This window comes from Zalophus californianus, chromosome 8 (genome assembly GCF_009762305.2).
Source record: "Zalophus californianus isolate mZalCal1 chromosome 8, mZalCal1.pri.v2, whole genome shotgun sequence".
Lineage (NCBI taxonomy): Eukaryota > Metazoa > Chordata > Mammalia > Carnivora > Otariidae > Zalophus > Zalophus californianus.
The window spans coordinates 94,489,539-94,517,371 of NC_045602.1; the positions used below are offsets into that span (position 1 = coordinate 94,489,539).

Below are 27,833 nucleotides of genomic sequence, written 5' to 3' on the forward strand. Positions count from 1 at the left end.
AGTGGTGCTTTGTATAGTGACTTGTTTTTGTGTTGGAATTATTAATAGAAGGGTTTGCTTTTAAGTTTTTAATTAAACGTTTAGCATAGTTAAGTCACTCCTCAAGAAAATGACTTTGTGCTCTAGGTTGGTATTAAGTGTAATCTTCATTTTCATTCCAAATTGTTCTCTTGAAGGAGCTAAAAGTTACCATTCTAAATACTCTCTACTTTTGAGCTTTAAAATAATAGGTAACTGAGATTTCCTGGGATTTATAGCATAATCAAAAGTGTTAAAATCATGCAGATTAAATGAACTAAGAAGTGAAAGGTGCTTCAAACACTGGCTGGCTCAGAATAAAAGCCATTTAAGTGTTAGTTGTTGCTGTTATTATTACCATTGCTAGTAATTTTTCAGTTACAGTCACTACATGAAAATAGAATAAATAATGAATCATTTCTCAGACTAGACACAGTGTGGGTCACCTCCTGAATTCAGAAAAGCCCCACTCTGGCTGGTGAGAAGCCTGACATAAAGGGAACCCTCTTTTCTATTCAGGGAGTGAAGATGCCACAAGTTCTTCATACTAAATATTTGTGTTATTTCTGATTCATGTCTTTGTGTGTGTGTAAAATTTTCACTCTTGTATAAGAAAATGTCTCTGAGTGCTAGTGGCATTTGTGTTTGTCCAGGAAGAACACTAATTTTAAGAATTAAACTAAAAATGTTTATATTAGACAACCAACAGATTTAGTGTCCTATAGCTTCCAAATCTGCAAAATGTGGTTCTTTATTATTTAGTATGGATTAACTGGTTTTATTAGTTCATTTTCAACATGGCCCTCTAAAATGTCACTTACCATCCTAAAAATGTCGCCTTTATTTTTTGTAGTAAATAACATAAAAGGTATTTCAATTCAGTTCACAGTGTTAAAAGTGACACTTTTAACTTTCTTAAAAAGTGATTTTTTAATAGGTATTACACTTTTAACACGTGAAAGCACATATTAACATAACTTTTCAAAATTTCTTTAGAAAATGTATGTAAGTTTTATAAATTTGGTCATAAATTTTGACAAGATGACTTGAGCAAATCGGTGTCTTAATATTTCAATTCAAAAAGCCTAAAGGGAAGAAGAGAATAATGGCCAACTGGAAATTTAGTGTTATCCCCACATTTAAAGTACAAACCATTACAATGTAATAAAATTAATCCAGACATTTCCAGGGCAAGTGTGGCTGACCTTTTGTTCACCAACCACTGACCCCAGGGTGAATGCAAGAGGCTTGTGGAGGGAAAGTCTGTTTGTTTGGCTTCAGTCCCTGGTATTTAAATTGCATTCCCTAATCAAATGAAAAGGCTGTCCTCTCTATCAGGTTACAGAATCCATGGCAACATTTGGCCTTTTATATCCATAATGTTAGCCTTTTTGTTTGCATCTAAGTAGAGACACCTGGAGCAATGTTAACATTAACCGATTTAGCATTAATAGCTTCATTATATAAGAATTTCTGATCAGATAGCTGTTACTTTTGTTATATTGCTTCAGCTTGTATTGTTGTCATTTTTTATCTCCCTGCTTGGCAACCAGGCAATGATTTGCAAATTTTTTTTGTCTTGATTAATTAAGCAATATAATTATCAGTAACCGTGATGCAGTCTTTGCTCAACAAAGCTTCTGAGAGAAAACAATGGTAAGTCTGTTAGTATGAATGCATTCCACGCGTCCCAGATGCATGAGGATATTATGGACAATGAGGGGAAAGGCCGCCTGTGAGCGAGGACAAAGGGTGCCACGCAGACTCGACACACTGCACATACCGCCAGGGACATGCTGCGGGCTCCCTGGGACACAGACGCCTCGTTAGATTACAGCTAGTCAGCAGAGATTAATTCTCAGCCATTTGGTGCAATAATTTACCCATTCCCCAGTCTTTTAACTAGTGCTCCTCACTGTGGAAGTAAGGGCTTTGTACTCAAAAGGTTTATTTAACCTTGCCTACTTTTAGGGATCTCCACCAAAACCTTTTTTTTTTTTTTTTTTTTTTTTTTTGCTTAGAAATTGTATTGACGCAGCTGCTTGAAACTGAGGAATATTTCTTTGGAGGAGGACAGGATTATGCACAAGTTTCATGAATTATAGGTGGAGTCAAAGGCATTCTTTTAGCACCTGTATATTTCATCTGTATATAGTATGACTCTGGTCTAAGTACATTTATTTTACTGGTCTCTGGGCAGCCATACTTCTCTAAGAATGATTTTAATCCTTTTTTAGGAGGGGGAGAAAAAAAACCTCATCAGTACACAAAAGTCCTGCTCATTGGATAGAGTCATGCATATTCAAAATGTACTTTCATTCACTCGGCCTCATTAATAGCGTATGTAATAATGTAGGGCTATTTGTAATACAAGCTCACAGGCAGCATTGCTTCCAAGTCCTTTGAAATTTAACATATTTCGCTTTTTCATTCCATACTCCTCCCTTAAATATACAAATTATGTGCCTGGCAGAATCCGCCTCCTCTTAATAATACACAGCACTTGCGAAATGGTATGTTGAAGTGTGGGTGTGCTGTATGAGCATAGAAAACCCTCACGTCTGAGAGGGTCTGCTCACTTCTTGAGCTTTTTATTGAACTTTTTAAAAAAATAAATAAATAAATATCAGTGTGTTCAGTAACATGATTTCATTGTGAAATTATTTTCAAAGTAAGTTCATCTCTGCAAATATTGACATGGTAGTCTTTGGTCACGAAAATAAATGTGCTGTTGTCAGATTGCCGGGGGTTTTTTATTTCTATTTTTATTACTAAGTCAGTAGTCAGGGAAGACTTGCATATAGAGCAGAACACGAGTGCTTGAAAGGGTTTGTTTAAATGCCCAATTTATTCTGCAAAAAAGGGGTTCATAAAGCTTCCATATCACAGTGAGAACCCGTGTTGCTTTTCTTTTTTCAGTAACTAAAAATAATTTTGGTGTTCAAAATATTTGCTTGTATGAATTTGTAAAGGTAGGTTTTAGTGTTCCTATCATGTTTATCTCCAGGCACATTAGCAACTGGCTAGTGATGGCCCGGTCAGAGGGTGGACATGCTGGAGCAGCCTTGACCGGGCACAGTTAGGACAAGAGAAAGCTTCGGGGAAGCTGAGGGTCCTCCTTATCACCTCAACGAGAATGTCAGTTTTCTAAGTGAAAGACACGTTAATGTCCTCCAGACTCTCCTTACTTGGCCCTGGTAGATATGGGCAGAGGAGAAAAATGGATGATTCAGCCATTTCTGAGAAGTACATGCAGGAAAGAATGCCAGGATAGAGGACGGGACCCCAGAGTTCCAGTTCCTGTGCTGCCACAAGTGGGTGGGGGTCTTGGGCAGGTCTCTTATCTTTGGACTTTTATTTCCTCAGCTGTAGCATTCAGGTTGGGGACCAAGTTCTCTCTGCAGTCCTTTTCAAGGATTCTAAGTGCCCCTTTAAGATGATGGGCCCTGTTTGATCCTCCTGTTCCTAGATTCCCGTCCTTTCCCTAAGCTGCCCCAACTCACCAGGTTGCCTTCAAGGTGGTATCTGTCTCCCTTGCAGGCTCAGCAACTACTGTGAGTGTGTCAGTGTGTGAGCATATGCCTGTGTGTGTGTGTGTTCTCATCCCTCTTCAGGAAGACAGCTAGCCCAGAACCTTCACCTGGAGCCAGTGACCAGAAATGCCAGTTAAGGCTGATGCACCAGAAATCACAAAAGCATTTTTGCACATGTAAGGTGAAAAGTAGTCAGTATTGGCATCTCTGTTTGAAAGGAAATCTTTTACTAATGTGGCTTCGTTATATATGGAGTATGTTTGACTGCAACATGGTTATGGAAATTTCTTTTTATTTCATCTATGCAATTGTCTTTAATATTTATCTCAACCCCAACCAAATAACCTTGAGATTAAAGCATATCCTTTAAAACATTCTGGGAAATTCTCAGGGAAAGTAAATTGTTAACTTTTGAATATGTGAAGAATCATTTATTCTAAAAGATTATTGAAAATGCTGAATAACCAGAATTGACTAAAAGACATTATTTTTTTAAAGATTTTATTTTTTTAAGTAATCTCTACACCTCACGTGGGGCTTGAACTTACAACCCCAAGATCAAGCATCACATACTCTACTGACTGAGCCAGCCAGGCACCCCAAAAATATGTCATTAAATCTATTATCGTGATATGTTCTTTTGGGAATTTATTATTATTGTTATTGGAGTTTTTTTAGTAAAGGAATGACATTGAGAACTTTGTGAAAGGCAGCTGTCATTTGCAGATGTTGTATCAAAACCAAATTTCTTTAATTCATTGCCACTCCTAATTAGAGGAATTCCCAGGATACAAGGGGTTTATATTATTTCTTTTGTCTGGTTTTTGAAAGACTATCTGAGTCACCCACAAGCAGTTGCCAAAGAATAATAAAGAACGTTTATTTATAAGATAAGCCCCAATACAGATGGAAAAAATCTATAGCCTATTATTAATTCCTAGGTCCTGTTTTATCCTTTACAACAATTTGGCTATTGAGAATTCTTTCTCTATTGATTTACATTGTTTTCCCTTTTTTTCAGTTGGCCTTTGATATATACAACTTTCTCTCCTTTGCCTTATCCTCCATCCCTCGGCAGCCAGAACCAGCCTGTGTAAATGTACACTGAGTGGCAAACGGTAGAGCCCGCTTTGTGTCAGAAACCAAGACTGTTCTCATCCTCTACCTCTGAGCTGCCTCAGTAGGAAGGGCCTCCTGGCCAAGAGACTAGGTGTGTTCTCCTGGTTGTTCTGTCAGGGTGTCAGAAGCACACAGAACTCCTCTGTGTGCCCCCAGAATTTGAGAATTTCTCCTGAAAGGTATATTTTCTGTACCATCCTTGAAATCCATTAGTTTGTTGTTTGTTGTTGTGGGGGTTTTGTTGTCTGGTTTTCTTCGTGCATACTTCCATCACAGCTGCATCTCACTGATTATGGACTGCTTCTAGCGTAAGTCATAGGAAGAAGTATACTTACTATTTTAAGGAATGTATTTTAAATTGTCTTAAGTGTGGTGTTGCCAAAAAAATGGGAGGAAAGGGCTATTCTTTCTTATTTTCTTATTTGTTGGTTATAATGACAACCGTTACCTGGACTAGACAACTCTTGAGTAATTTTAGACTGAATAGCTCCTTGATTTTCTTCTTTAGAATTAAGATGCCCATTCCCCCCTCACCCCAAGAGTACTGTCATAAGGGGGAGACACTCATTATTTTTCATAATTAGTAAAACTAACAGTTTTATCCTTCTTTGCTCTTGTCTGAGTCTCCTCAAGTGTGACTTTTCCTCTGTGCTCTAGGTGCTGATCTCAAAATAGGTTTAGTCAATCTTTGCAGTTTTTACATCTCTACGTTTTGATGGTGGAGCCTTTTCTCAAACCTACCAAATAGAAGAAGAGGTATAGCACCAGAAGCCTGCTCAGGAGCCTAGGACCACACTGTCAGTCTTTCATCGTGGATTTTCGGGCATCTCCATGAAGCAAAAAGACAGTCCCAACAGATCTCATTCTAGAAATGTGCAGGGGCTCAACAGATTTGGTTAATGTCTAGTGGTCAGAGCCTCGGGAGCTGGAGGCCTTTTCTCACTCATTCAGGCAATGTATCTGTTGAGGCTCCTTCCTGCCAGATACTGGTAAAGGCTGGTGGTCTCGTGCTCCCGGAATCCCAGTTTTAGTCAGGGAGACAGCCAATAAATAAGTAAGTAAGTGGTTGAACTAGAGACTTACAGATAGGAGCTTTGGTGTTATAAAGAAAATAAAACAGTGATAGGATGGGGAAGAAGGGAGCTGCTTTAATTCGGTAGGGGGAATTATGGTTTCCAGTCCAGCATGTAGGGAGCTTGGAAGTCATCACCCCCCTCTTAGCAATATGAAAAAAGCTGAACAAACTGAAAATCAACAGCTCTTCTTTGAGCCATGAGAGAATTAAAGTCACAAGGAAAATCACTGCCCCCCAAATCAGAGAGACAGGCAGAATCATAACTTGCCATAGCAGAAGCCCAAGAAGAGAAACCCCTGGGGAATGAATAACAGGGTAGGAAAATGTCAATGGTAGTTGACCAATTGCTGGAGGCTCCGTGTACACAAATTTGAGAATTAGAGTCAAGAGGGGCTGGTCTTTGGGAGACCCCCACACTTCTCTGTGTTTTCCCTCTAGGAGCCCTACCACTTCCTCACAGTGAGGATTGGAGGGGGGAAAAAAAACCTCATGCTTCAGCAGAGGGAGGGGAAAGGACCCATTTTGAAATATACCTGGAGCATTCTGTTCTTCTTAACCAGGCCTGTCCTCAAGAGGAAGTGTTTTACCAGAGCCCTTACCTACTGGGGTTTTACCAGAACCTAGCCCACCTAGGGGAAAGGAAGCACCCAACTCAAGTTCCCTCTAGCTTTGCTGTCTCACCTAAGGGGGAAGTTGGGGGGACACAAAAAAACAAAACTGAGAAGCACTTGTGAAGGTCATAGCCCAGAAACCCAGGCTCACTGAAAGACTGAGATCTGATCATAGGTCTGTGGAACACTTCTCCCCCACACCTTTTCACAACATCACAAGGACTTTTGTATAGTAACAAGTGAAGGAACTAAGACCTTATTTAAGAGAGACAACAGGGGAGACCAAAACACGGGCATCCAAGGAGATTTTAGCCTTTGACATGATCATCGACAGCTTCAGCAGACAATAAGCACAGCTTAACTCCAAGAGAGACAAACATAAAGCCTCACACTATAAAGGCCTATTTACTTCACTTCCTTTTACATGGTATATGATGTTCAGCTTTCAACAAAAAACTACAAGGCATACTAAAAGTAAAAAAAAAAAAAAAACAGTTTGAAGAGACAAAACAAACATCAGAATCAGACTCAGATTTGTCAGAGATTTTGAAATTATCAGACCAGGAATTTAAATAACTATGATTAATATGTTAAGGGTTATAATAGAAAAAGTGGACAGCATGCAAGAAGAGATAACTAATGTAGCAGAGAGATGCAAACTCTAAGAAAGAATTAAAAGTAAATGCTAAAAATAAAAAACACTAACAAATGAAGAATGTCTGTGATGGGCTCATTAATCAACTGGACAACTGAGGAAAGGAACTGTGAGCTTGAAGATAAGTCAGTAGAAACCTTGAAACTGAAATGCAAAAGGGAAAAAGGACAAAAAAAACTAAACAGGGGCGCCTGGGTGGCTCAGTCAGTTAAGTGTCTGCCTTTGCTCAGGTCATGATCCCAGGGTCCTGGGATTGAGCCCCACATCAGGATCCCTGCTCCACCGGGAGCCTGCTTCTCCCTTTCCCCACCCTTCCACTTGTGCTCTCTCTCACTATCTCCCTCTCTCTCTCTCTCTCAAAGAAATAAAATCTTCATTAAAAAAAAAATGCCTGAACAAAACATTTAAGACCTGTGAGACAATGGTAAAATGTATAATATACACCTAATGGGAATACCAAGAGGAAAAGAAAGGACCAGAAAAAATATTTGAAATTATAATTATATATTTTAATATATAATTTTAATATACATGAGAATTTTTCAAATTAATGACAGATACCAAACCACAATTCCAGGAAGCATAGAAAATACCAAGTAGGATAAATACTAAAATATTTATACCTAGATATATCATATTCAAGCTGTGTGTTAGAAACTGAATGTTTGTGCCCCTTCCCCCAGAATTCATTTTTTGAAACCTAACCCCCAGTGTGATGGAATTTGGAGACAGGGCCTTTGGGAGGTTATTAGGTCATCAGGGTAAAGCCCTTAGGAATGGAATTAGTTAGAAAAGAGACCCCAGAGCATTCCCTTACCACTTCCTCCATGTGAGGACACAGAGACAGCCATCTATGAACCAAGAAGCAGGCTCTCACCAGACACCAGGTCTCCTGACATCTTAATCTTGGACTTTACAGCCTCCAGAACTGTGAGAAATAAATTTCTATTGTTATAAGCTACCCAGTGTATGACATGTTGTTATAGCAGCCCAAATAGACTAAGAAGACATACCAAAAATCAAAAACAAAGGGAAAATCTTGAAAGAAACCAGAGTTTAAAAATAATGATAGAGGAGTAAGGGTAAGTATTGCAGTAGACTTCTCTTCAGAAATCATAAAAGCAAGAAGCAAGTAGATGAAAATAAAGTGTTGAGAGAAAGAGACCCACCAACATAGTATTCTGTATCCTTCAAAAGTGAAAGAAAAAATAAAGATTTTCTCAGACAAACAAAACTTTATAAGTTTGTGGCCAGTAGCCCTGCCTTGCAAGAAATGTTAAATTCATCAAAGAGAAGGAAAATGATATAGATCAGAAATACAGATCTACTCTTAAAAGGAAGAGCTTTAGAGAAGAAATAAATGTAGGTAAATAAAATCTTTTATTTTTCTTATTCCTAATTGATCTAGCAGATAACAGTTTGTTCCCAATAATAATAGCAACCAAGTATTCAATGATTGGATAAGTAATGAATGACAGCAATGTTATAAGGATGGAAGGAAAGAATTGGCAATACTCTGTTACAAGGTACTTGTACTACCTGTGGAGCAGAATAGTGCTATTTGAAAGAGGACTTGGATTAGTTACAAATGTATATGTCAAACTCAAGAAAAATCACCAAAAAAAGTAAAAAAAAAAAAAAAAGATGAACAGTTATCATGGATATGCTAAGAAAAGAGAAAAACTGGAATTATATAAAATGCTCAGTTAAAATCATAGAAAGCACGGGGAGCCTGGGTAGCTCGGTCAGTTAAGTGTCCGACTCTTGGTTTCGGCTCAGGTCATGATCTCAGGGTTGTGAGATTGAGCCCCACGTTGGGCTCTGTGCTGGGTGCAGAGCCTGCTTAAGATTCTCTCTCTCTCTCCCTCTCTCCCCACCTCTCCCGCTCAGGTACATACTCCCTCAAAAAAAAAAAAAAAAAAAAAAAAAAGAGAGAGAGAGAGAGGGAAAGAAGGCAGAAAAAGAATAAGAAACAACAAGAGGAACAAGTGAAATACACTAACAGGCCTGGTGGATGGTAACCTAACATATATCAATCATCACTTTACATGTCAACAGTCTAAATACACCAATTAAAAGAAAAAAGACTGTCAGTGGATTAAAAACAAACAAAAAAACCAACTGTATGTTGTCTACAAGAAACCTACTTTAAATTATAAAGGTACAGGTTAAAAGTAAAGGAATCGAGAAAGATGTCCCACACTAACAAAGATAAGTAGAAAGCCGGACTAATTGTATCAATACCAGGAAAGCTGACTTCAGAGCAAGGAAAATGATCAGGGATGAAAAGGGACATTATAGGTGGGTAGAGAAAGCTCCCCAAGGGAGTGATGTTTACACTCCCCGGGAGGTGACCCCGAATGGAGCAGGAGAGGCATTCCTCAAGGAATACCAAGCAAAGAGAACAACAAGAGCAAAGTCCTTACAGAGGGCATGAGCTTCTTAAGAATGAGGAAAGATGCCTACTGTGGCCAGAGGAGGGGCGGGGCGGGCAAAGAGGAAGGCTAGGGGAGCTTAGAGCTTCCATGGCCCCAGGTGAGGACTCTGACCTTGTTAAGCTTAGAAAGGCAGGCAGTCTAACCACAGTTTTCTCTGTAAAATAGAGATCAAGTGTCAGCCTCATGGAATTGTGGGAATTACCTACTGGCCTGTGAGCGCTGAGCTCGGAACCTGGCCCAGCAGAGGGAGCTTAGTAACAGTAACCACAGCCATTGGGCTCATCAGCAAAAATCCAATATTCCTAGGCTCTTTAATCCCTTGTTCTATGATTCATTTGTTATTCTGTCTTAATATAGCCTCTTAATTAATTCCAAAATAGATCAATTAATTATGTATATTACTCTCACTTCAGTTACTAAGAATTATAGACTCCAAAGGCGTCAAAGGAGATTCCCTTATAGGCCCAGTTAATCCATCAGCCTACTTTAAAAAGATATTCATACAGATGCCATGATTGTTCCCTAAGGGGACTTTTTCCCTATTTGGAAATTCTTTTTCTGTGTCTACCCCAGGCTCTGCAAAATAGAGTTTAAGTGTGTTTCCACTTACCTTTCAAGAAACTAGCCCAAGTCCAATGAGCCATTTTCCAGCTGGTCCCTCAGAAAGCATTGCCCCGCTGGTGACCTTGTGCAGTTGTGCATTCCCAGAGGATACTGCCATGCCTTCTCCTTTCCACATCTGTGCATAAGGAAGGTCAGAACAGATGATCTTTAAGGGCCCTTCTATCCCTGCCATCGAGGATTCCAGGACCAGCTACGGTTTTTCCCTCTCAGAAGTTCACAGTCCTGTAGTGTGAACTTACCAACTGAAAGAGTATATTTGGACCCATAAGGTTATGCTTGAGATGTCAAAATAAGTGACAGATAAATCGGTTAAAAAATTGCATTGAAGTACAATAAATTTCCCACTGGAAAAAAAACAATAGCAGTTATATTATTTGCCAGAAAGACTGAGGAGTCCATAGGCTGAAAATTTTATGAAAATTTTATAAAAATAAAATGTGTTAAATTCTAAGCACTCTCATGGGCCCTGTGGTTCCATAGGTCTTGTATGGATCAATTATTGATGGAGAATCCCTTGTGAAGGCAATTCTGGCTTTGGAGTAACTAGAGTCAAGCCTCTCCAGAGAAATGTCTTGGCCAGGATAGGCTATTACATGGAAAGCCAGCTCTGGTCACCTCAGTCCCCATGGCTGTTATTTAGTCTTTTCATTTACCTCTGAATGATAATGATGCTGCACACATTTCCCTAGATACCTGTTGCAGAGCTTTCCAGTCCTCCCAAGGATGCAGTCCAGCCTCCTCTCCTGCCTTACTCCCTTTAGTAGCCCCGTCTCTGACTTTCCAATGTGATGATATAGCAAGTCCCTCAGCATCTGGATGCAGCCCTTTGCCTTGTTCCAGCCACAGTCTTTTTCTTTATTTACCTGTAATGCATATAACACCAACTAATGCTCAGCTAGATTGGCACCTCACTGAATACATTGTGGGAACACTGCCTTAGCAAAGAGAACCAGTGCCACCTCACTGTTTCATTGTTTTATACCGTCTGCCCAGAGTGCTCCTCTCTTCCCACAGGTCTCTGCTGATATCCACAGTCATGCCCACCTCCAACACAAAGACTTCTGTGGCTTCTCTCCACTAGCAGAGGACTCTCTGCAGCTCCAGAACATTATATCTGATGCCTGGGTGGCTCAGTTTTTAAGCGTCTGCCTTCGGCTCAGGTCATGATCCCAGGGTCCTGGGATCGAGCCACGCATTGGGCTCCCTGCTCAGCAGGAAGCTTGCTTCTCCCTCTCCCACTCCCCCTGCTTGTGTTCCTTCTCTTGCTGCGTCTCTCTCTGCCAAATAAATAAAATCTTTAAAAAAAAAAACAACTTTCTCTGCTTTCATGCTATCTGGCCAAGAGAGCCTGGGTGTGACAGTGTCCTGGCCTGCACCCGGGCCTGATAAGGAGAAAACCATTTGGGCTGCATTTTCTGGGTTTGTGCTTCCTCTCTCAGATGTGTTTCCTTTAGTGATAGGGGCTCCATGTGCACCTCCTAACTTGCAACTGGTGAGGAAATCTTACTAATCTCAGACTCTGGTCATCATGCTAGGGGAGGGAAGTTATGAGTTGTCCAGAAACTTTAGTTTGTTGTGAACACACATGCTCAGCAGGGATGAAATGCTGAGTTAAGTTTCTGATTATTAATTATATTAGCCTTTCTCCAAAGAACAAACTTTTGATCTTGGTTGTCTCTATTGTGTATTTGTTTCTATTTCATTAAAGCCTACTTTTGTCTTTACTATTTCTTCCCTTCTAGTTTCTTTTGAGTTTATTCTTTTGGATTTTAAATATCTCTTGAGATGGATATCTGTCTCATTAAGTTGTGGCTTTTATTCCTTGCTAATAAGAGCATTTAATCCCACATATTCCCTCTCAGTACTGCTTCAACATCTAATATCTACTCTTTTCATGACTATTTAGCTTAACATATTTTTAAATAAGTATTTTTGTTGACCCCTGAGTTATTTAGAAGTATGTTTCTTAATTTCTAAACCTAGAGATTTGTGCTAGTTATCCTTTTATTGTGAATTTTTAACTTAATAGCTCTTTGGGCACAGAATGAGGATTGTATGATTTCAGCCCCTTGAAATTTCCAGAGACTTGCTTTATGAATAGGGCTTAGCAAACTTTTTCTGTAAAGGACCAGGTAGTAAATCTTTTAGGCTTTGTGGCCCACACAGTATCTGTCACAGCTACTCAGCTCTTTTCTGTGTGAAAACAGGTATAAGCAATATGTAAGTGAAGGATTGTGGCTCTGTTCCAGTAATACTTTATAGTTTTTGACTGATTTTGAATTTCATATAATTATTACATGTCACAAAATTTTTTTTCCAACCATTTAAAAAAGTAAAAATCATTCTCAACTTACAAGCCATACAGAAAAGGCACCAGGCTTGGAATCAGACCCCATAGGCTCTATATCCTTGGCCTAAAATATGGTCAATTTTTTAAAAATATTCTATGGGAATCGGTTGGCACGGTGGTGGGTATTAAGGAGAGCACGTACTGCATGGAGCACTGGGTGTTATATGAAAACAATGAATCATGGAACACTACATCAAAAACTAATGATGTATGGTGACTAACATAACATAATAAAATTAAATTAAAAAAAAATATATATATATATTCTATGCGTGCTTGAAAAGAATGTGTCTTCTACAATCGTTGGGTGAAATATTTTGTATGCATCCATCAGGATGAGTTTGTTGTGTTGTTTAAATCTTTTATATTCTTATTTTTTTAAAATATTTTTAATATAACAATCAGGAAAAGGGCACAAATTTAAGTGTACAGCTTGATGATGTTTTCAAAGCAAATGATTTAATGCTTCCCAGATGTAAACATAGGATATTGCCAGATGCCAGAAATCTCCCTACACTCCCTCCCAATCACTAATCCCCTGAAAAGGTAGCCACTGTTCTGACGTCTGTCACTGTTGATTAGTTTTACCTGCTTTTGAACTTTCTGTGAGTGGAACTACATAGTGTGAACTTCTTTGTGTTTGTTTCTTTCATTCAGCATAATATTTGGGTCATTCCCATGATGTTACATGTAGTTGTGGTTTGTTCATTACTGTGGAACTTTCTGTTGGTTGAATATACCACAAATTTTTCATTCATTCTCCTATTGATGGACATTGAGGATATGTCCAGTTTGGTGAATATATGTGACTTGCCTTTTCACTTTCATTATGAACAGAATATTTTATATTTTTATTAAGTCAATTAATTTTTTTTCTTTTATGATTGGTGCCTTTTATATCAAACCCTTGCCTAACCCCAAATTGTGAAGATTTTCTCATATGTTTTCTTCTAAACCTTGTGGTTTTAGATTTACTATTTTTTTTTAAGATTTTATTTATTTATTTGACAGAGAACACAAGAAGGGGGAGCAGCAGGCAGAGAGAGAAGGAGAGGGAGAGGGAGAAGCAGCAGGGAGCCCAATGCGGGACTTGATTCCAGGACCCTGGGATCATGACCTGAGCCAAAGGCAGACTCTTAACTGAGCCACACAGGTGCCCCTTAGATTTACTATTTTGATCTATAAGCCATCTAAATTTTTGTGTGTGGTATGAAGTAGAGGCCAAGGTTCAATTTTAAAAATGGCTATCTGCTTGTTTCAGTGCCTTTTTTGAAACAGACTTTCCTTTCCCTATAAAATTGATATGCTGCTTTATTGCAAATCACCTGGATCTATTCTTGGACCCTGTATTCTGTTCTGCTGATATATTTGTGTATCCTGGTACCAACACATGATATATTATTATAGTTTTATGGTATGCCTTGAAATTAGGTAATATAAATCTTATTGTCTTGGCTAACTTGTTTTTTCATTTTAATATAAATTTAGAATGAGCTTATCTATATCTGTAAAAACAACTTGGTAGAATTTTAATTTGGTTTGTGCTGAATCTCTTGCTCCATTTCAGCAGACTTGTTATCTTAACAGTATGGAAACTTCCAATCCATGAACATTGTACATCTTTCCATTTTTTAGGTTGTCTCTAATTTACCTCAGTAATGTTTGGTAGTGTGTGTGTGTGTGTGTGTGTGTGTGTGTGTGTGTCTTTTGTCAAATTTATTACTAGGTACTTGATGTTTTTGATGCTATTATGAACAGTGTTTGTAAAGGTCATTTTCCAATTGTTGGTGGCTAACATTCAGAAGTATAATTGATTTGGAGGGTAATTGTATCCTGTGACCTTACAAAATCTGGTTAGTTCTAGTTAAATTCCTTTGGATTTCTCATGTACATAATCATGTTGTCTGTAAATAAAAATAACTTTACTTCTTTCTAATCTTTATGTTCCTTTCTTTTTTCTTCCTTTCTTTTATTTTCTTTATTGTAATGACTAGGAAAAGTTTAAAAATGTTGAATAGAAAAGGTGACATAGACATCCTTGCCTTTTCAGATCTTAGGTGGAAAACATTTAATATTTCACCGTTAATTATGTTAAAAATTTTTTTCCTCTAAGATTTCATCAGATTGAGGAAGTTCTCTTCTATTCCCAGTTTGCTGGGAATTTTTTTAAATCATGAATGAGAGTGGAATTTTATGTATGCTTTTTCTGTATCTATCAAGAAGGTCATACAGGTTTTTCTTCTTTATTTTATTGTAGTAAATGGCATTAATGGATTTATGATTGTTAAACCAACCTTATTTTTATGCAAAATACCACTATCAAGATACAGTGTCTTTTATATATATATTGCTATATTTAATTTGCCAAAAATTTGTAAGGGATTTTTACATCTTTGTTGAGGGATGTTAGTTCATAGATTCCTTATGTCAGCTCCTCATGTCTACTCCTTTGGGCAGAGATAGTCTTCTGTTTACCCAGCCCCTCTCCCAATGCCAACCACAGAAAAGGTATTCCACAAATAAATAGTCTTTGACATTAGTTAAACGGCCTATGCTGGAGAACTGCATTTATTAAATAATTTAAAATATTTAAAATAACAATTTCACCCATTCAGCCAGTATTTGCATTCCAGCCATGTGCCAGGTACAGTGGAGGTTTCTCTCCACCATTTCATTGGAGGTTTCTCTCCACCATTTCCAGCAACTCCTCCTCAGTATTCTTTACTAATTCTTCCTCATGTTGCCAACCTCTAAGCATTGGAGGGCCACAGGATTAGTCCTTGAACCTCTTTTCTTGCTCATCTGATCATCCAGTCTATAAATAACTCTTATGAATAAGAGTAAACACCATCTATAAATAACTCTTATGAATCTCCAACCAGAGCTTCTCCCTTGACTTCCAGCCTGATCTGTCCGCTGCCATCCCCATACATCACACCAATATCTAATAGGCATCTCAAACTTAGCATGTTTAAAATTGAACTAGTGACCCTCCTGTTTGGTCTTCTCCACTTCAGGAAAAGGTTCCTTTTCCAACCTTCCAATTGCCAGGTATAAACCATGGCATTATCCGTGATGCCTCTTTTTCTCTCTCACTTCATTAGTAATCCTCAGCAAATCCTGTCTGCCTTTATCAAGCCATCATCATCTCTTGCCTGGATCATTCACCAATTCGCTAACTGGTTTCCATAATGCTTACTTGTTGCAATTTTCCCAACACAACAGCCAGAACATACTTTTAAAATGTAGGTGAGATCAGATCTCCCACTTCCCTAAACCCTCCAGGCTTTTATCTTGCTCAGAGACGAAATCCAGAATCCTTTAAGGCCCTTCTTACGACCTGTCCTATGTTATTGCCTTCTGTGCTTTTTCTTGCTCACTCCATTCCAGCCTCTGTGGCTTGTCTGCTGATTCTTAACCATTCCACTCCCACTACAGGGCTGGGTATTTGCTGTTCCTTGGCCTGGAATGCTCTTCCATCAGATGTCCTCATAATATGAGGTTCATCCCTCACTCCTGTCAAGCTTTTACTGAAATGTTGTCTTTTCCTTGAAGCCCTCCCTGGCCATGTGATCTAAAATTGGAGGATGTCCCCCCTCAGAAAGAGTACTATTGCTCTTCCTTGCTTTATTTTTTACCTTAGTGCTTTTACTGCCTCATATATATTTTATGTATTTATACTGTGTATTCTCTCAAACCTCCAACAAATTGTAAGCTCGATGAAATAAGGAATTTCATTATTCACTGCTGTGTCCCCAGTGAATAGAACAGTGTCTGTCACATAATAAATATTTTTGAATAAATGAATAAACAAGTGAGAGAGTGAATAAATAACAAGAGTTACAAGACAGACCCAGTCCTTGACCTCATGAAGCTGATAATCTCCATATTAATAAATGGAGTAGATGAATTCTAATGGAGGAAAAAAAGAGTGAGAGTGAGAAAAGACAGGCACCAAAACTTTGTGGGTTGCCCCAGTAGTAAAAGCGGGTCCAGTGAAGGAAAGCCAAGCCTCTAATAAGGAAGTAGAAAGAAATGAGGATAATGCAATGATCTTAGAAGCAGAAGAAAGAAGGTTCAAGAATGAGAACTGTAAGTAGGACCTTGTAGCTGTTAACAGTGATGGTCATCATCTCCTTTAAGAGTCAGTACACATCAGGATCCATGCAGAAACATTGCCAATTCCAAACTGGTTTCAAGGATGCAAGGCTAGGAGGTATGCAGTGAGACACGGCTATGTATTGTGCATAATCCACACAATGTATGCACCTAGAAAGAATAATGCTATTTCTGTAAATGGCAACACAAGTTAAAAAAGAATGACCTGGTGATAATTTGTCATGACAAGTTTTGCTGAAGCGTTCACAGTAGAGGAGTATTGTGGAGCAGACCTGTGTTGCTTGATTTGAAAGCCCTCAACCCATATCCTGCTAAGGTTAGCATCACTTCTGTGGGTGACAGTCTGCGTGCGTGGTCATGACAGGCCTGAGACATCAACCAGCTGTTCTCATGTCTTTGGTTTGACTTTTACTGGTTTTGGAAAAGTAAGTGTTTTTCTGTTTTGAATCAACAGGTTCCATTTTTTGGGCCTCTGTTTGATGGAGCCATAGTGAGTGGAAAGCTACTGCCAAGCCTTATATGTGCCACATGCATCAATGCCAGTAGGGCCGTGAAGTGCCTCATCCCGCTCTACCAGAGCTTGTATCTTTTTGCTTTGAGTGTGTAACCTATTAGCCGTCCCAGAATCCTGATTCCTGGCAGTTTGTCATGAGAGGTGAGTACTGACTGGGTTGAAGAGGGAAGAGAACATTTTTCAGTGCATGTTGAAAATAACATCGTGTGATCTTCATACCATCTGTTATTTAAATTAAATATAATAATGTTGCACTTCACCAAACTCCAGAAGAGTTTATTTTCGTAATGTAGTCACCTATGTCTGTGCTAAGAAGCTGTGACTGTCAAGAGCGGCTTGTCCCTTCTCGGTGTTTTGCCTGAGGTCGGGTTCCCCTCCGCCCATCCCTGTGGGTTGCAGTCTGTTGTGCATAGAAGGTGGGATGCTGAGGAAACTATAGCTGGGTCACCCAGAGGGCCTACCCAAAACCAACAGCAAATGCAATGACTCTAATCAATCAAAGAATGGGGCAAATGCCTCGGGGAAATTTGAATGGCCTCCTAGGAAGTCAGAGGAGGGGGCGATTGCATCTGCCTGGGGGGACAAGGAAAGGCACCCTCAGTGAAGGTGCATTGGAACTTGTCAGTGAGAATGGCTAAATGTCCTTTTGTAACTTTTCCCAAATCTTCACCGACCCTTGATCTTCTCTCTAAAACCAGAAGAAATTTCACTTTTGTAATTTTTTTCTCAGACATCAGTTGGCATGCTTTAATCTTTAAGTCTAGGCATAATGTCTAATTATAACAAAAAGAAATTAAGGTGACTTCGTAGAATTGCTGCAAAAGGCATCTGACCTCCTAGTAAAACTTAGAATCTCTTTGTTTCTAACTGGTACTGATAATGAGCATAAACATGTTGTGTTTGACCTCTCTCTATCTTTCTCCCACTCCAACCGTAAGTAATGTGTTGCTGAAGGGTGGGGGTGAGGGTGGGTGAGAAATATCATGTGTGAATAGATACAGTTCATGAAAAATACCTTTCATTAAAATCCTGGTCACTGCATTGACTGATATTCTGTCTTTAGATTAAAAAAAAAAATACATATGCCATGTGGCAACTTGGAATTATCATAGAAATTAGTCATAGAAAAGAGCTATTAGGTCCCATCTGGTCCCTCCCTGGGGGCCAGGGCAGCATTATTCCCTTCTGCGTGCTCCCTCGCGCTTTGTCCAGGCTGGTAGCGCATGTTTGGGAGATGGCATTCTTCGAAGTGATATCCACAGCACTCTAGACTTACTCTTAGAGCTGGTGTCAATTCATCCTTCAGCATGCGGGTTTTTATTTCACAAATGCTTGAAAGAGGTTCTTGGCAGAAATGAGAAAGACCTATTCAGCGATTGGCTTGTCAGTTTGCATGTCAACTAGGATGAGCTGGACACTCATCAGTCAAGTATGTTGGACCAAGGCAAGGGAAAATCATATGCAAACAAGAAAATTCTGCCTTCTATAAGTCCATTGTGATTTTTGTCACGTCACCTTCCCCACTTATCAAACTTCTCATTATAAAGTACATGCTTTGTTATTTTGTTCAACACTGCTTTCTCAAATAAGAATGAATATAGCATCAGAATAATCAGGTTTAGGGAAAACAATATTGTTACAAGTTCAAAGGATAAGATTCAGTGTCACTTGAAAACTTTTCGACAAACCACATTACACTAATGTAGATGCCAGCCAGGGCTACTGATGCTAATGTGGGTGAGTAAATGCTGTATTCTTATGACTCATAAAATAGCCAGGTTGACATCTCAGAGGACAACTTGGTATAGAAATTAAGAAAGGGAAAATAATGAAACCTATCATGTCAATATTATAAAAATTTTAAGTATTTTTCTTTTATCTTATACCTTGAGAAGATTCAATTTATGCTGTCCAAATAAATTTCTTAAAACAAGAAATAAAATACTATCTATAATTTTTATAAAGATGTAATCAATAGGGAAAACTTTGCAATCATTGAACTACTCTATTATTTAATTTCTGCCTACAAAAGTGCTAATATAGGCCAGAAACCAAAAATAATAAGAAAAGTTTAGAAAAGTAGAAAAAAAAGGGAGTTTTTTGGTACTTTTGTTCTTTAAAACATTACTAATTACTAATTTTTACACTTTTCAAATAATTGTGTAGCAGCTGATGTCTGGAATTTGCTGCTTAGTTGAGATAAGTCTTAGGTCTGAATTTTGAAAAACATTGAATAACCTACACATCCTAATCACAGGTGTCTCCTTGCATTCTCATTTAGCAAACAGTGTGGACTCGCGAACTGCCAAGCCCAGCACCAGGAGCTTGGGATATACAGGGAGCAAGGCAAACGGGGTTTTTGCCCCGTACTTCACAGAGAAGACACACAAACTAATACCATTGTATAAAGCAACTAAATAGAGGGTGTGGGTAAAACAGGGCCAGGGAAAAGGCTATCTGCAGAGAAAGCATGTAGGCTGAGGTTGGAGGGATGACAGGGAAGCTGTCCCCAGGAGGAAGGTTGGCATTCCAGGCAGAGGGCACCATAGCAAGCACAGGAGTCCGAGTGTTCTCAGGTGGTAGAGTTGGGCTTTTTAGCATTTAATGCATGGTCAGGCCCCTCAGAGTATAGACAGACACAAGGCCAAGCTTCCAGCAGAGGTGGTTTTCTGGGTGATGCCTGAGGCACCTGAGCCTCCTCAACCCTGTCACCTCATGGCCCACCTTGAGAGTTCTAAAATTAGCACAGCATCAAGGCTGCCTGATGCCAGGGGCAACCACCCCAGGCCCCTGTAAGTCCCCCCAAGGGCTGAGAAGATCAGTAATACTTTGGACACATCTAAAACCAGGGCTGGGACCAAAGGGTCCCAGAAGAGAATGAAAATGTGGGCCCCTCATTCAAAAAGCAAGGAAAGTGTCTTCAAACATGCTATAATATGAAACTTTTTCCATTCTTTTGTGCTTTTTCTCTTGACTTGCCATGGTGTTTTTTATTTGCTATTTAATGTCACTTTAAATCAAGAAATATTAAAAATTTAGATTATTAGCATTAGTTTTATATTGTCTTTATATTGTTTAATAGGCAAATATAAAGCATTTAACTCATATGGAATCACCACGATGACACAGCTCATATTTTGTAACTCGTATGTGGATATATTCTGTTCTTAACAGTGAAAACACTGCACAAAACTAACTTACCTATTTTTAGCTCATTCTTCATACGCACATATTGTACCAGCACTCTTCCTTCAGTTCACTGATGAGTAAGGAAGGACTGACAGGAAAAGGAACTTTGAGTCCCCCTGTTTTTCCCTCTCCTTCTCTGTCATCATTTTCAGAGTAAATTGTTGGCTAACACAGGGAAGTAACACAACTAAGGATTGTTGTGTTATGTAGGATTTCTTGGTTATTCTTGTTTCTTAGGACAGCACTGCTTTTTTTCTGTGCTCAAAGCAAGTTCTGGTTCAGGTGGAGAGTATGGCCTCTTAAGGATAGTCCACTTGCCCGCCTACTCAGTCTTGTGCTAACATGTTTCCCCGTGTGCTCTCTCTGAGTATCTCTGACCTTCCAGGAGTTGTGGCTCCACCATAGTCCTGCTCCTGGGGCACTGCTAAGGCTTATATGCAAGGAACCAGCAGAGCACATGTTATGTGCATTTCCTCTGCCCACATGCATGTTCCATTGTCTCATCAGACTTCAAGTGCAAAACACAGGATCAAAGATAAAATTATTAAGAACTTCAAGAGAGCAACAGCAGAGTATCAAACCAAGCAGAGCCCGTTGTAAGCACTGTGCAGCTGCTCAGGTCACATGCCCATGAAGCCCTCCATGGAACCCATTCCAAACCCTTCCCCTACCCCCAGTATGAGCTGGGAAATTCTCTTCCTGGGTATTTATTAGATTTCATTCCCTTCCTAAAGCCTGACAGTATATCCCCTGGCAACATTTTATTGGCATATGAAAGAAGACCCAATAAGGAATGAAGCAGCTTGCATGCATGGCCCTAGAAGACACAATTCATATAAGAGACCACATTTCTGAGAAAGCATTGCTACTACCTGTTGCCCCGAGATATTAGGTATAGTAATGAGTGCTGACAAAGAATGGGAAATTTCTTTGTCAACACCAGCCATTTTATATGGGCAACCTGTGTCCCTATTTTTTTTCTTAATATTAAGGTTACAGTTGTTAAGTAGAACGTTGCCAAACTGTTCATGGCATCCAAATGTCACTCAGGTATCAGAATGACTGTTGTACGAACAAAGGACACGTTGTTTAGTTCAGACCTTCTTTCAATCCTTTAGAGAGGGAGTACTTGTTTTTTTGTATTGACCATAGATAGCCAAACATTGAGCCTGATGACAAATGAAGAAAAGAGCCAAAGGAGTTACTTTGCATCTCTTGTGCCCTCCCCACCTAATGACTGACACTTCAGTGCCCTAAAATAGTGTCAGTTGCAATTCAGTATTTAACTAGGAGTAGAAATGTGAACAGTAAATGTATCAAGTTTGTCCGGTAATGTTCAAGAAAATACATTTCTTATGAAACAGAGGAGTGGGCACATTGTTAGAATGGATTTGCCTCCCTGGGATCTTTTTGAGCAGTAAATCCAGCTTAGAATCAATATCAAAGGAGTTCTTGTTTGGGGTACCCTTGGCTAAGTGATCAAACAGTTGGAACTGTGTGGTGAAGCCTCACAGAAGACTGAAGAATATACCATTGTCGTACATGATCCAAAAAAAGTGAACACAGTAGGGATGTGTTTGGAAAGCACCCTCAGTAACAGTTCAGCCCAGCCCCTTTGTCGTTCCTGGGTTTTCTGGTAACTTCCTCAGCAGGCTAAATCAAATCTGTCAAGTGGAGCGCTTGTTCCGTGGCCACTGCTCTTCTGAGTGATGAGGGCCAACTCACCCGCCATCTGCTTTTTCTGTCCCTCGTGGGCAGTCAGGGCTCCTCTTCCCGTGCCTAGAGTGTTGTAAATGGGAAGCTTGCCACATGTTATGTTTACAGTTCCCAAGCCAACTAAAGATTCCAAAATCAAACCATGCTCGGCTGGTGGAAGTTCCCCAGATCGTCGGAGCCAGGGCTCTCTCGTTCTCCTCAGCTAACTTGTTTCAGGGAAAAGGTTGCCACATGATGTGCAGCGCATCCGTTAGGAGGAGCTCACCCTGAATCAAACAGATGGTGGCTTTTTAAAATCAACGTCCACTTCAATAGAACAATAGCCACAGTGGCATTTGCCGTCTCTCCTCTCTGGAACTATCAGCATTTGATGGAGAGAACTTGGCTTCCTAAGAAAAAGTAATTTTGTACCTCCTTCTTAAGTGAAATTTAGTTTCATTTTCAATTAAAGGATATAGTTGATAATACTCTAGCTTCTCTCTTAGACTCATGACTTCCTAATATTGCTAAGTTTTGGTCTCAGTTTATACACCTTCAAAAGTGGCTTCTCTCCCTAAAGCTGTAACAATTCTGTTACTAACTTTTCCATTAGGATCTTTGTTTCGTTTTGTTTTCCTGGGAAGATCTTTAATTTCCTCCATTTGTTTCTATACGCTAAAGAAAAGTATATGAAAAGGAGTCAGATAGTACCATCTAGTATATTTTGCCATGCAGAACCAGTATGCATTTATCAACATTGACTGTGTCCCTGCCTTGTGCTAGGCACTGTCGTAGCCCCTGGGAGTAGAAATATGAATAAAATATTCCAAGTGATGGGAGAGTGTTTGCTCATGGACCGAGCTCTAAAAATGCACATCACATTTGAGAACCCCAGAAGCTTCCACACGGCAGAGTGGAAGCATACACATGCACACACAGTGAGGATGGAGGTGATGGGGGCATTTAAGGGGCAGTGGGAGGAGTTCTGAGAGAAGGTGAGGGCCTGGCAAGAGAATAGATTGGATCCCTATGTAAAACAGGTAAACTAATTCAGCATGGGGCCTGCTAGATTTGCTGGGGTGTGGAGGGTAAAGAGAAGACCGTCACAGTCAAGGACAGACCTTAACGAGGCATCACATTTGAGGAGGAGGCTTGAGAGGAGGAGGTGGAGGTAGAGAGGGAGGCAGAGGAAAAGGAGAGAATAGTGTCACAGAAAATCGAGGAGCAGAGAAAGAAGGGTTACCTTCAGAGCAGCCAAGCAGGACACACCCTCCTGAGGGGTCTTATCCATAGCTGATTCTAGCAGTCTCATGTCTTCACCCGGAGCATTGGGTGTGATAGGACCTAGAACGGAATAACTTCAAGGAAAGAAGCAAACATATCAGATAAAGCGCACCGAAAAGAAGGAAGACACTCTGGGTGGGAGGGAAGTGCTTGAGAACAGGAAGAGCATGCAAGGCAGCCAGATTTAAGAGCGGCCACCAGAATGGACTCATGCTCCAGGTGGGAGGGCATGAATACTGCTTTCCGAATCCACACTTCTAAACAGGCCCAAAGGCAAAATGTCATTGTGACAGGGATTTGCACCACCCAATATCAGCTCCACCGTACATTCTACTGAAGGGAACAAGCGTTTGATAAATTTTTGGCAGGCAAACAATATCCTCTTCTCAGAAGACGGTGGAAGCAAACGAGGGGAATTATTATTTTGGATGTATTCCTTAGCAATTTGAAAGATGGGATTTGTGACTTCGAATGTAGCAAAAGGTAATGACATTGTACTAGAGCTTATGTAAGAACAGGAGGAGAGCAAGTAGACCTGTACCTTGACACTTGGGAAGCACGTTTCAAAAAGCAGAGTTCAGATCAAGGAATGGCACATTCCCGTGGGTGGGTCAAGACTATAAAAGGGAATAAGAAGTGGGAGATTTTTTTATTATAAAATTCAAACTGTCTCTGAAGGAGAAGGGGAGGCCTAGAAGAGTAGTCAGTGTAGCTGCCCTGTGTGGGTTCAAATGAGTGCGTATTTAACATGGCTGCATCAAGACTGAGAGAGGAGCTCCACACCGCCCTGGCAGAAGGCTGCCATGTTAACCTTTACCCCACCTGTCCTCCATCTTCTTCATATGGGAAGGGACAGAAAAGTGTCTGAAAAGTGTGTGAATGAAAACTCAGATCACTGAGAACACAATAAGAAGGGGAAAAAAAGGAAAAAGAACTGGGCCCTGAAAGTAAGGTCCAGCCTTCAAGGCCAGTATATATCTAGTTGTAGAACAAATTTCCAACAGTGGTCTTATTAGATCCATGAGAACTATTTTTGTTTTTGTTTTTGTTTTTTAGAAATCAGGTAAAATAAAGGATGCACCCAGAACTGAAAACAGGAAAATATTTTCCTTATTTTCAAATAGAATTTTAAGGATGAATTCTGAAATATTGCATAGACCCCTTGTAAAATTGTTAGACTAGATTATTAAATAGCTTGTGAGCCTTCAAAAAAGAATGAGTGTACAAAGAACAAAATATCCCAAACACACTCATTGTGTTTGATAAAATTACTATTTTCAGAGATTAGAGAAAGCTTTTTTTTTTTTTTAAAAAGATTTTTATTTATTTGAGAGAGAGACAGAGATAGTGAGAGAGAGCACAAGCCAGGAGGAGAGGGAGAAGCAGACTCCCCACTGAGCGGGGAGCCTGACAGGGGGCTTGATCCCAGGACTCTGGGATCATGACCTGAGCCAAAGGCAGACACTTAACCAACTGAGCCACCCAGGTGCCCCTAGAGAAAGCTTTTAAATATAAAATATTAATTTTGGTAAAACACAAGATAAAGTATCACAGTCATCTGGCAAATAAGAGAGAGAAATATGGGTCCAGGGGAGTTGGGTGACTTTACTCTGGCCAAACATACAATACATTAATTCATGGGCCACCAGTCACCTGGGGCCTCTGTGTCTCTGGTACTGTATGTGCACCACAGCTTTGCCCAACCCCTCTGCCATGCAACAACTTTTTTTATCAGCGACTCTCACAAAGGTCTAGAACACGTTTATCAAAATACCATTTGTCAGGAAGCTAAGAGGGTTAACTCAATTGACACAAGGCAAAATCAGAAAATAGGATTACGTCAACAGATGAGACTTTTAGACCCAAACCAACAAGGTGAGATTAGCAGGGTAGACTAATGCCATGCGCCTGGGTTAGAGGATCAGCTGTGTGTGTACAGGATGGGGATGATGGAGCGTGACAGCAGTCCCTGGGAAATGTCTGAGCATTCTGGTTAAGCACAGACTTCAGATGAGAGACCAGAGGTGATGCAGCGGCCTACCAGTGTTCTCTCAGACCACAGCCTGAGACGCCTGAGGTCTGGGTCACAGAAAGAAAGGCATGGTGTCTCTGCTCCTGCTGCCTCAGATTGCACTGTGACCATGGCGTGGTGCTGCTCCACCACTGGGGCCCACACTGTGAGGAGAGACCTTGACCAACCTGGAGCATGTCCACATAGTGACCACTGCACCTAGAGGTCTTAGGAAGCCATTAAAACCAAGAAGGAGTTGTTTTAGGAGCCTGGGGGTTTCTTAAAAAGGAGATGAGGCTACAGAACTGGGACCAGTAAACAGAGGCAACCAGGAAGCAGCTTTTAGCTTAAAGTCAAAGCCACTGTTCAAAAACAGAGCCGACAAACCAGCTGCCTGCAGGCTGAATCCAGCTCCCAGATGGGTTTTGTTTCAACTGCAGTTGGCCTCCAGTATTACTGATAAAGATTGAGTTTGTCAGCCTCATTGAAAAATCGGGAGATTTTGCATTGTTTCAGAAATTTAGATTTCTGACTTTTCTTCAAGAATCAGATTCTGACCCCACTGGGTCCTGGTTGTGGCTGGCAGCAATCAGCCTCCTTACAGGCTGTGTGCTCCCGCATCACCACAGCTCGCCCAGTCCACAGGCTGCCCAGTGCTGAGGCCTTGTGCCAGGCAGCACCGGCACAGCACCGCCCCCCCGCCCCACCCCAGCTGGCCTCCCTCTTTGGGATGGTGAGAAGGTTAATGGGCCAAGCAGGTAACATGGTGCCTGGTCTTTGGTGAGGAATCTGTGTCACCCTCGTGGTTTTTATCATATCACCAGCTTGGAGTTTTAAACCTCTATTGTCAGAACTGGAACCACCCAGCTGTGGACTTAGGTCTCTGGAAATACTTCCTTTTTGCCATCACAGGTGTTAAAGGCTGGAGACTGTCTTCCCTCAGTGACATGTGACAGGCCCTCCTCTTGTGAAGGCATGGCTCCCTGGGGTTGGGGCTGCCCTCCACCCTTGGTGCCTGATGGGGCCTGCGAGAAGCACATGGTGTGGGGAAAGTCTTCAAGAAGTGGGACCAAGAAACCATTTTGCCCTTCTTTGATGTAAAGTGAATTATCACTATGAGACAAAAGACCATCCCTTCCAGAAAAGTTAGTATAAATCTCACAATCTGTGTGGAAACTGGGCTGGTGGTGGCGTGCTTAGGGAAATAGCAAGGCGGCGTTCTGCTCTGCCCCTCTCAGGTCCATGGCTGTGGGGTCACTGTGTCTCAGAGCCAGTTCTTCACAGGCCTATGCTCCTTCCCAAGGTGGGACCTTTGGGTATGGTGAGCTCTGCTGATCCTGGACACTCCCGTTGCATCTCTCCTGTGACACAGATCACTCACACCCCCACAGCCATCTAGCCCTCTGACACTGTCTCTGCCAGACGGGGCCTCCCTGTATCCTCTTCTGTCTCCTGATTGTACTACGAGCTGCCCAACAGGGGCCTTGTCTCCATTTGGTTGATATCCCTGTCTCGTATACCTCCTAGTCCATTATGAATATAAGTGTGTTGGGGAGGGGGGATTGATTTGCTTAAAAAAAATTTTTTTTTTGGTAAACAGACTTGGAGACAAAAGCAAATCATTATTTTACAAAACTGAATTTTTTCAAAATTGAAAACCTCATTTATCCAAGAAATATGGCTCTAGAAAGAGAGTATGTGTCTATGTAGGTATATATAGATATATTCTCAAAATCCCTTTTATTCCACTTCTGTATGTTTAAGTTTATACCCGGATCCCTAACGTTCAGAAGAACACCCGGCACATAGCGGGTACTCAGTAACTAGTTTTTGAGTGAACTATATTGGCAAAAATACGTACATGATAGTATTCAAGAGAAAAGAAGTGTTAGAATTTTTACTGAAAAATTGGATTCCGTGTGTATTTTTCCTTATATTGAATGATAGTGTTTTGTGCATATTTTCTATTCCATTGCATTCAAAATAATAATCGAATCATCACCACCCCAAAAAGCTATTGAAGGACATTCGTGTGGAAATCCTGACAATTAGAATGGTGACTTTTTAATTGGTCTTGAAATTAATGGAATCTTCCGGAGCCATGAAAAGTAAAGTCTATTCAATTATCCTGTTTTCCTAGAGTGATAAATTTATTTAGTTTTTGAGAGAGAGATTGAATTCAAAGAGTGTTGAAGTCAGAAAATTTACAGACAAGAAGGAAGTGAGAAGGAAACAATGTTGACAGGAAAGCCATGGGCTCCCAGGAGAGGCGTGCTCCTCCAGTCCCAGGAAGAAAGAAGCGTCTGGAAAGGCCTTAAATAATGTTGGTGTCAGAGTCAATTTCCAAATCCTAGGGATGTAGTTGTTGGGTTTTGGTTGTGGTTTTTTTTTTTTACATTCTTAATTGTATGTAAATTTTATACGCGTAAATAAAACGCCTGCAATGCCTAAGGGAAGCTCTCCGCATGTCTGAGACCTGGAGCAGGCTGGGCCCTGGCTGCACATGCAAATAGTGACAGCTGAAGTCACTTGTTGGAAAGTCCGCAAACTCCGATTACAGCTGCATTTGTCAGTAGCTTTAAGGGAAGTGTAATCAGC

At 40.3% G+C, this 27,833-nt stretch overlaps 1 protein-coding gene across 6 annotated transcripts in view; it reads left to right on the plus strand.

Moving 5' to 3' along the window:
• RALGAPA2 (Ral GTPase activating protein catalytic subunit alpha 2) overlaps positions 1-27,833 on the plus strand; it is a 341,673-nt gene that overhangs the window by 241,828 nt on the left and 72,012 nt on the right. For all 6 annotated transcript variants that reach the window (XM_027624203.2, XM_027624204.2, XM_027624200.2 and 3 more), the window contains one exon: positions 16,997-17,124. In XM_027624203.2, the coding sequence (XP_027480004.1) occupies positions 16,997-17,124 (128 nt within the window). The remainder of the gene's footprint in view (positions 1-16,996; positions 17,125-27,833) is intronic.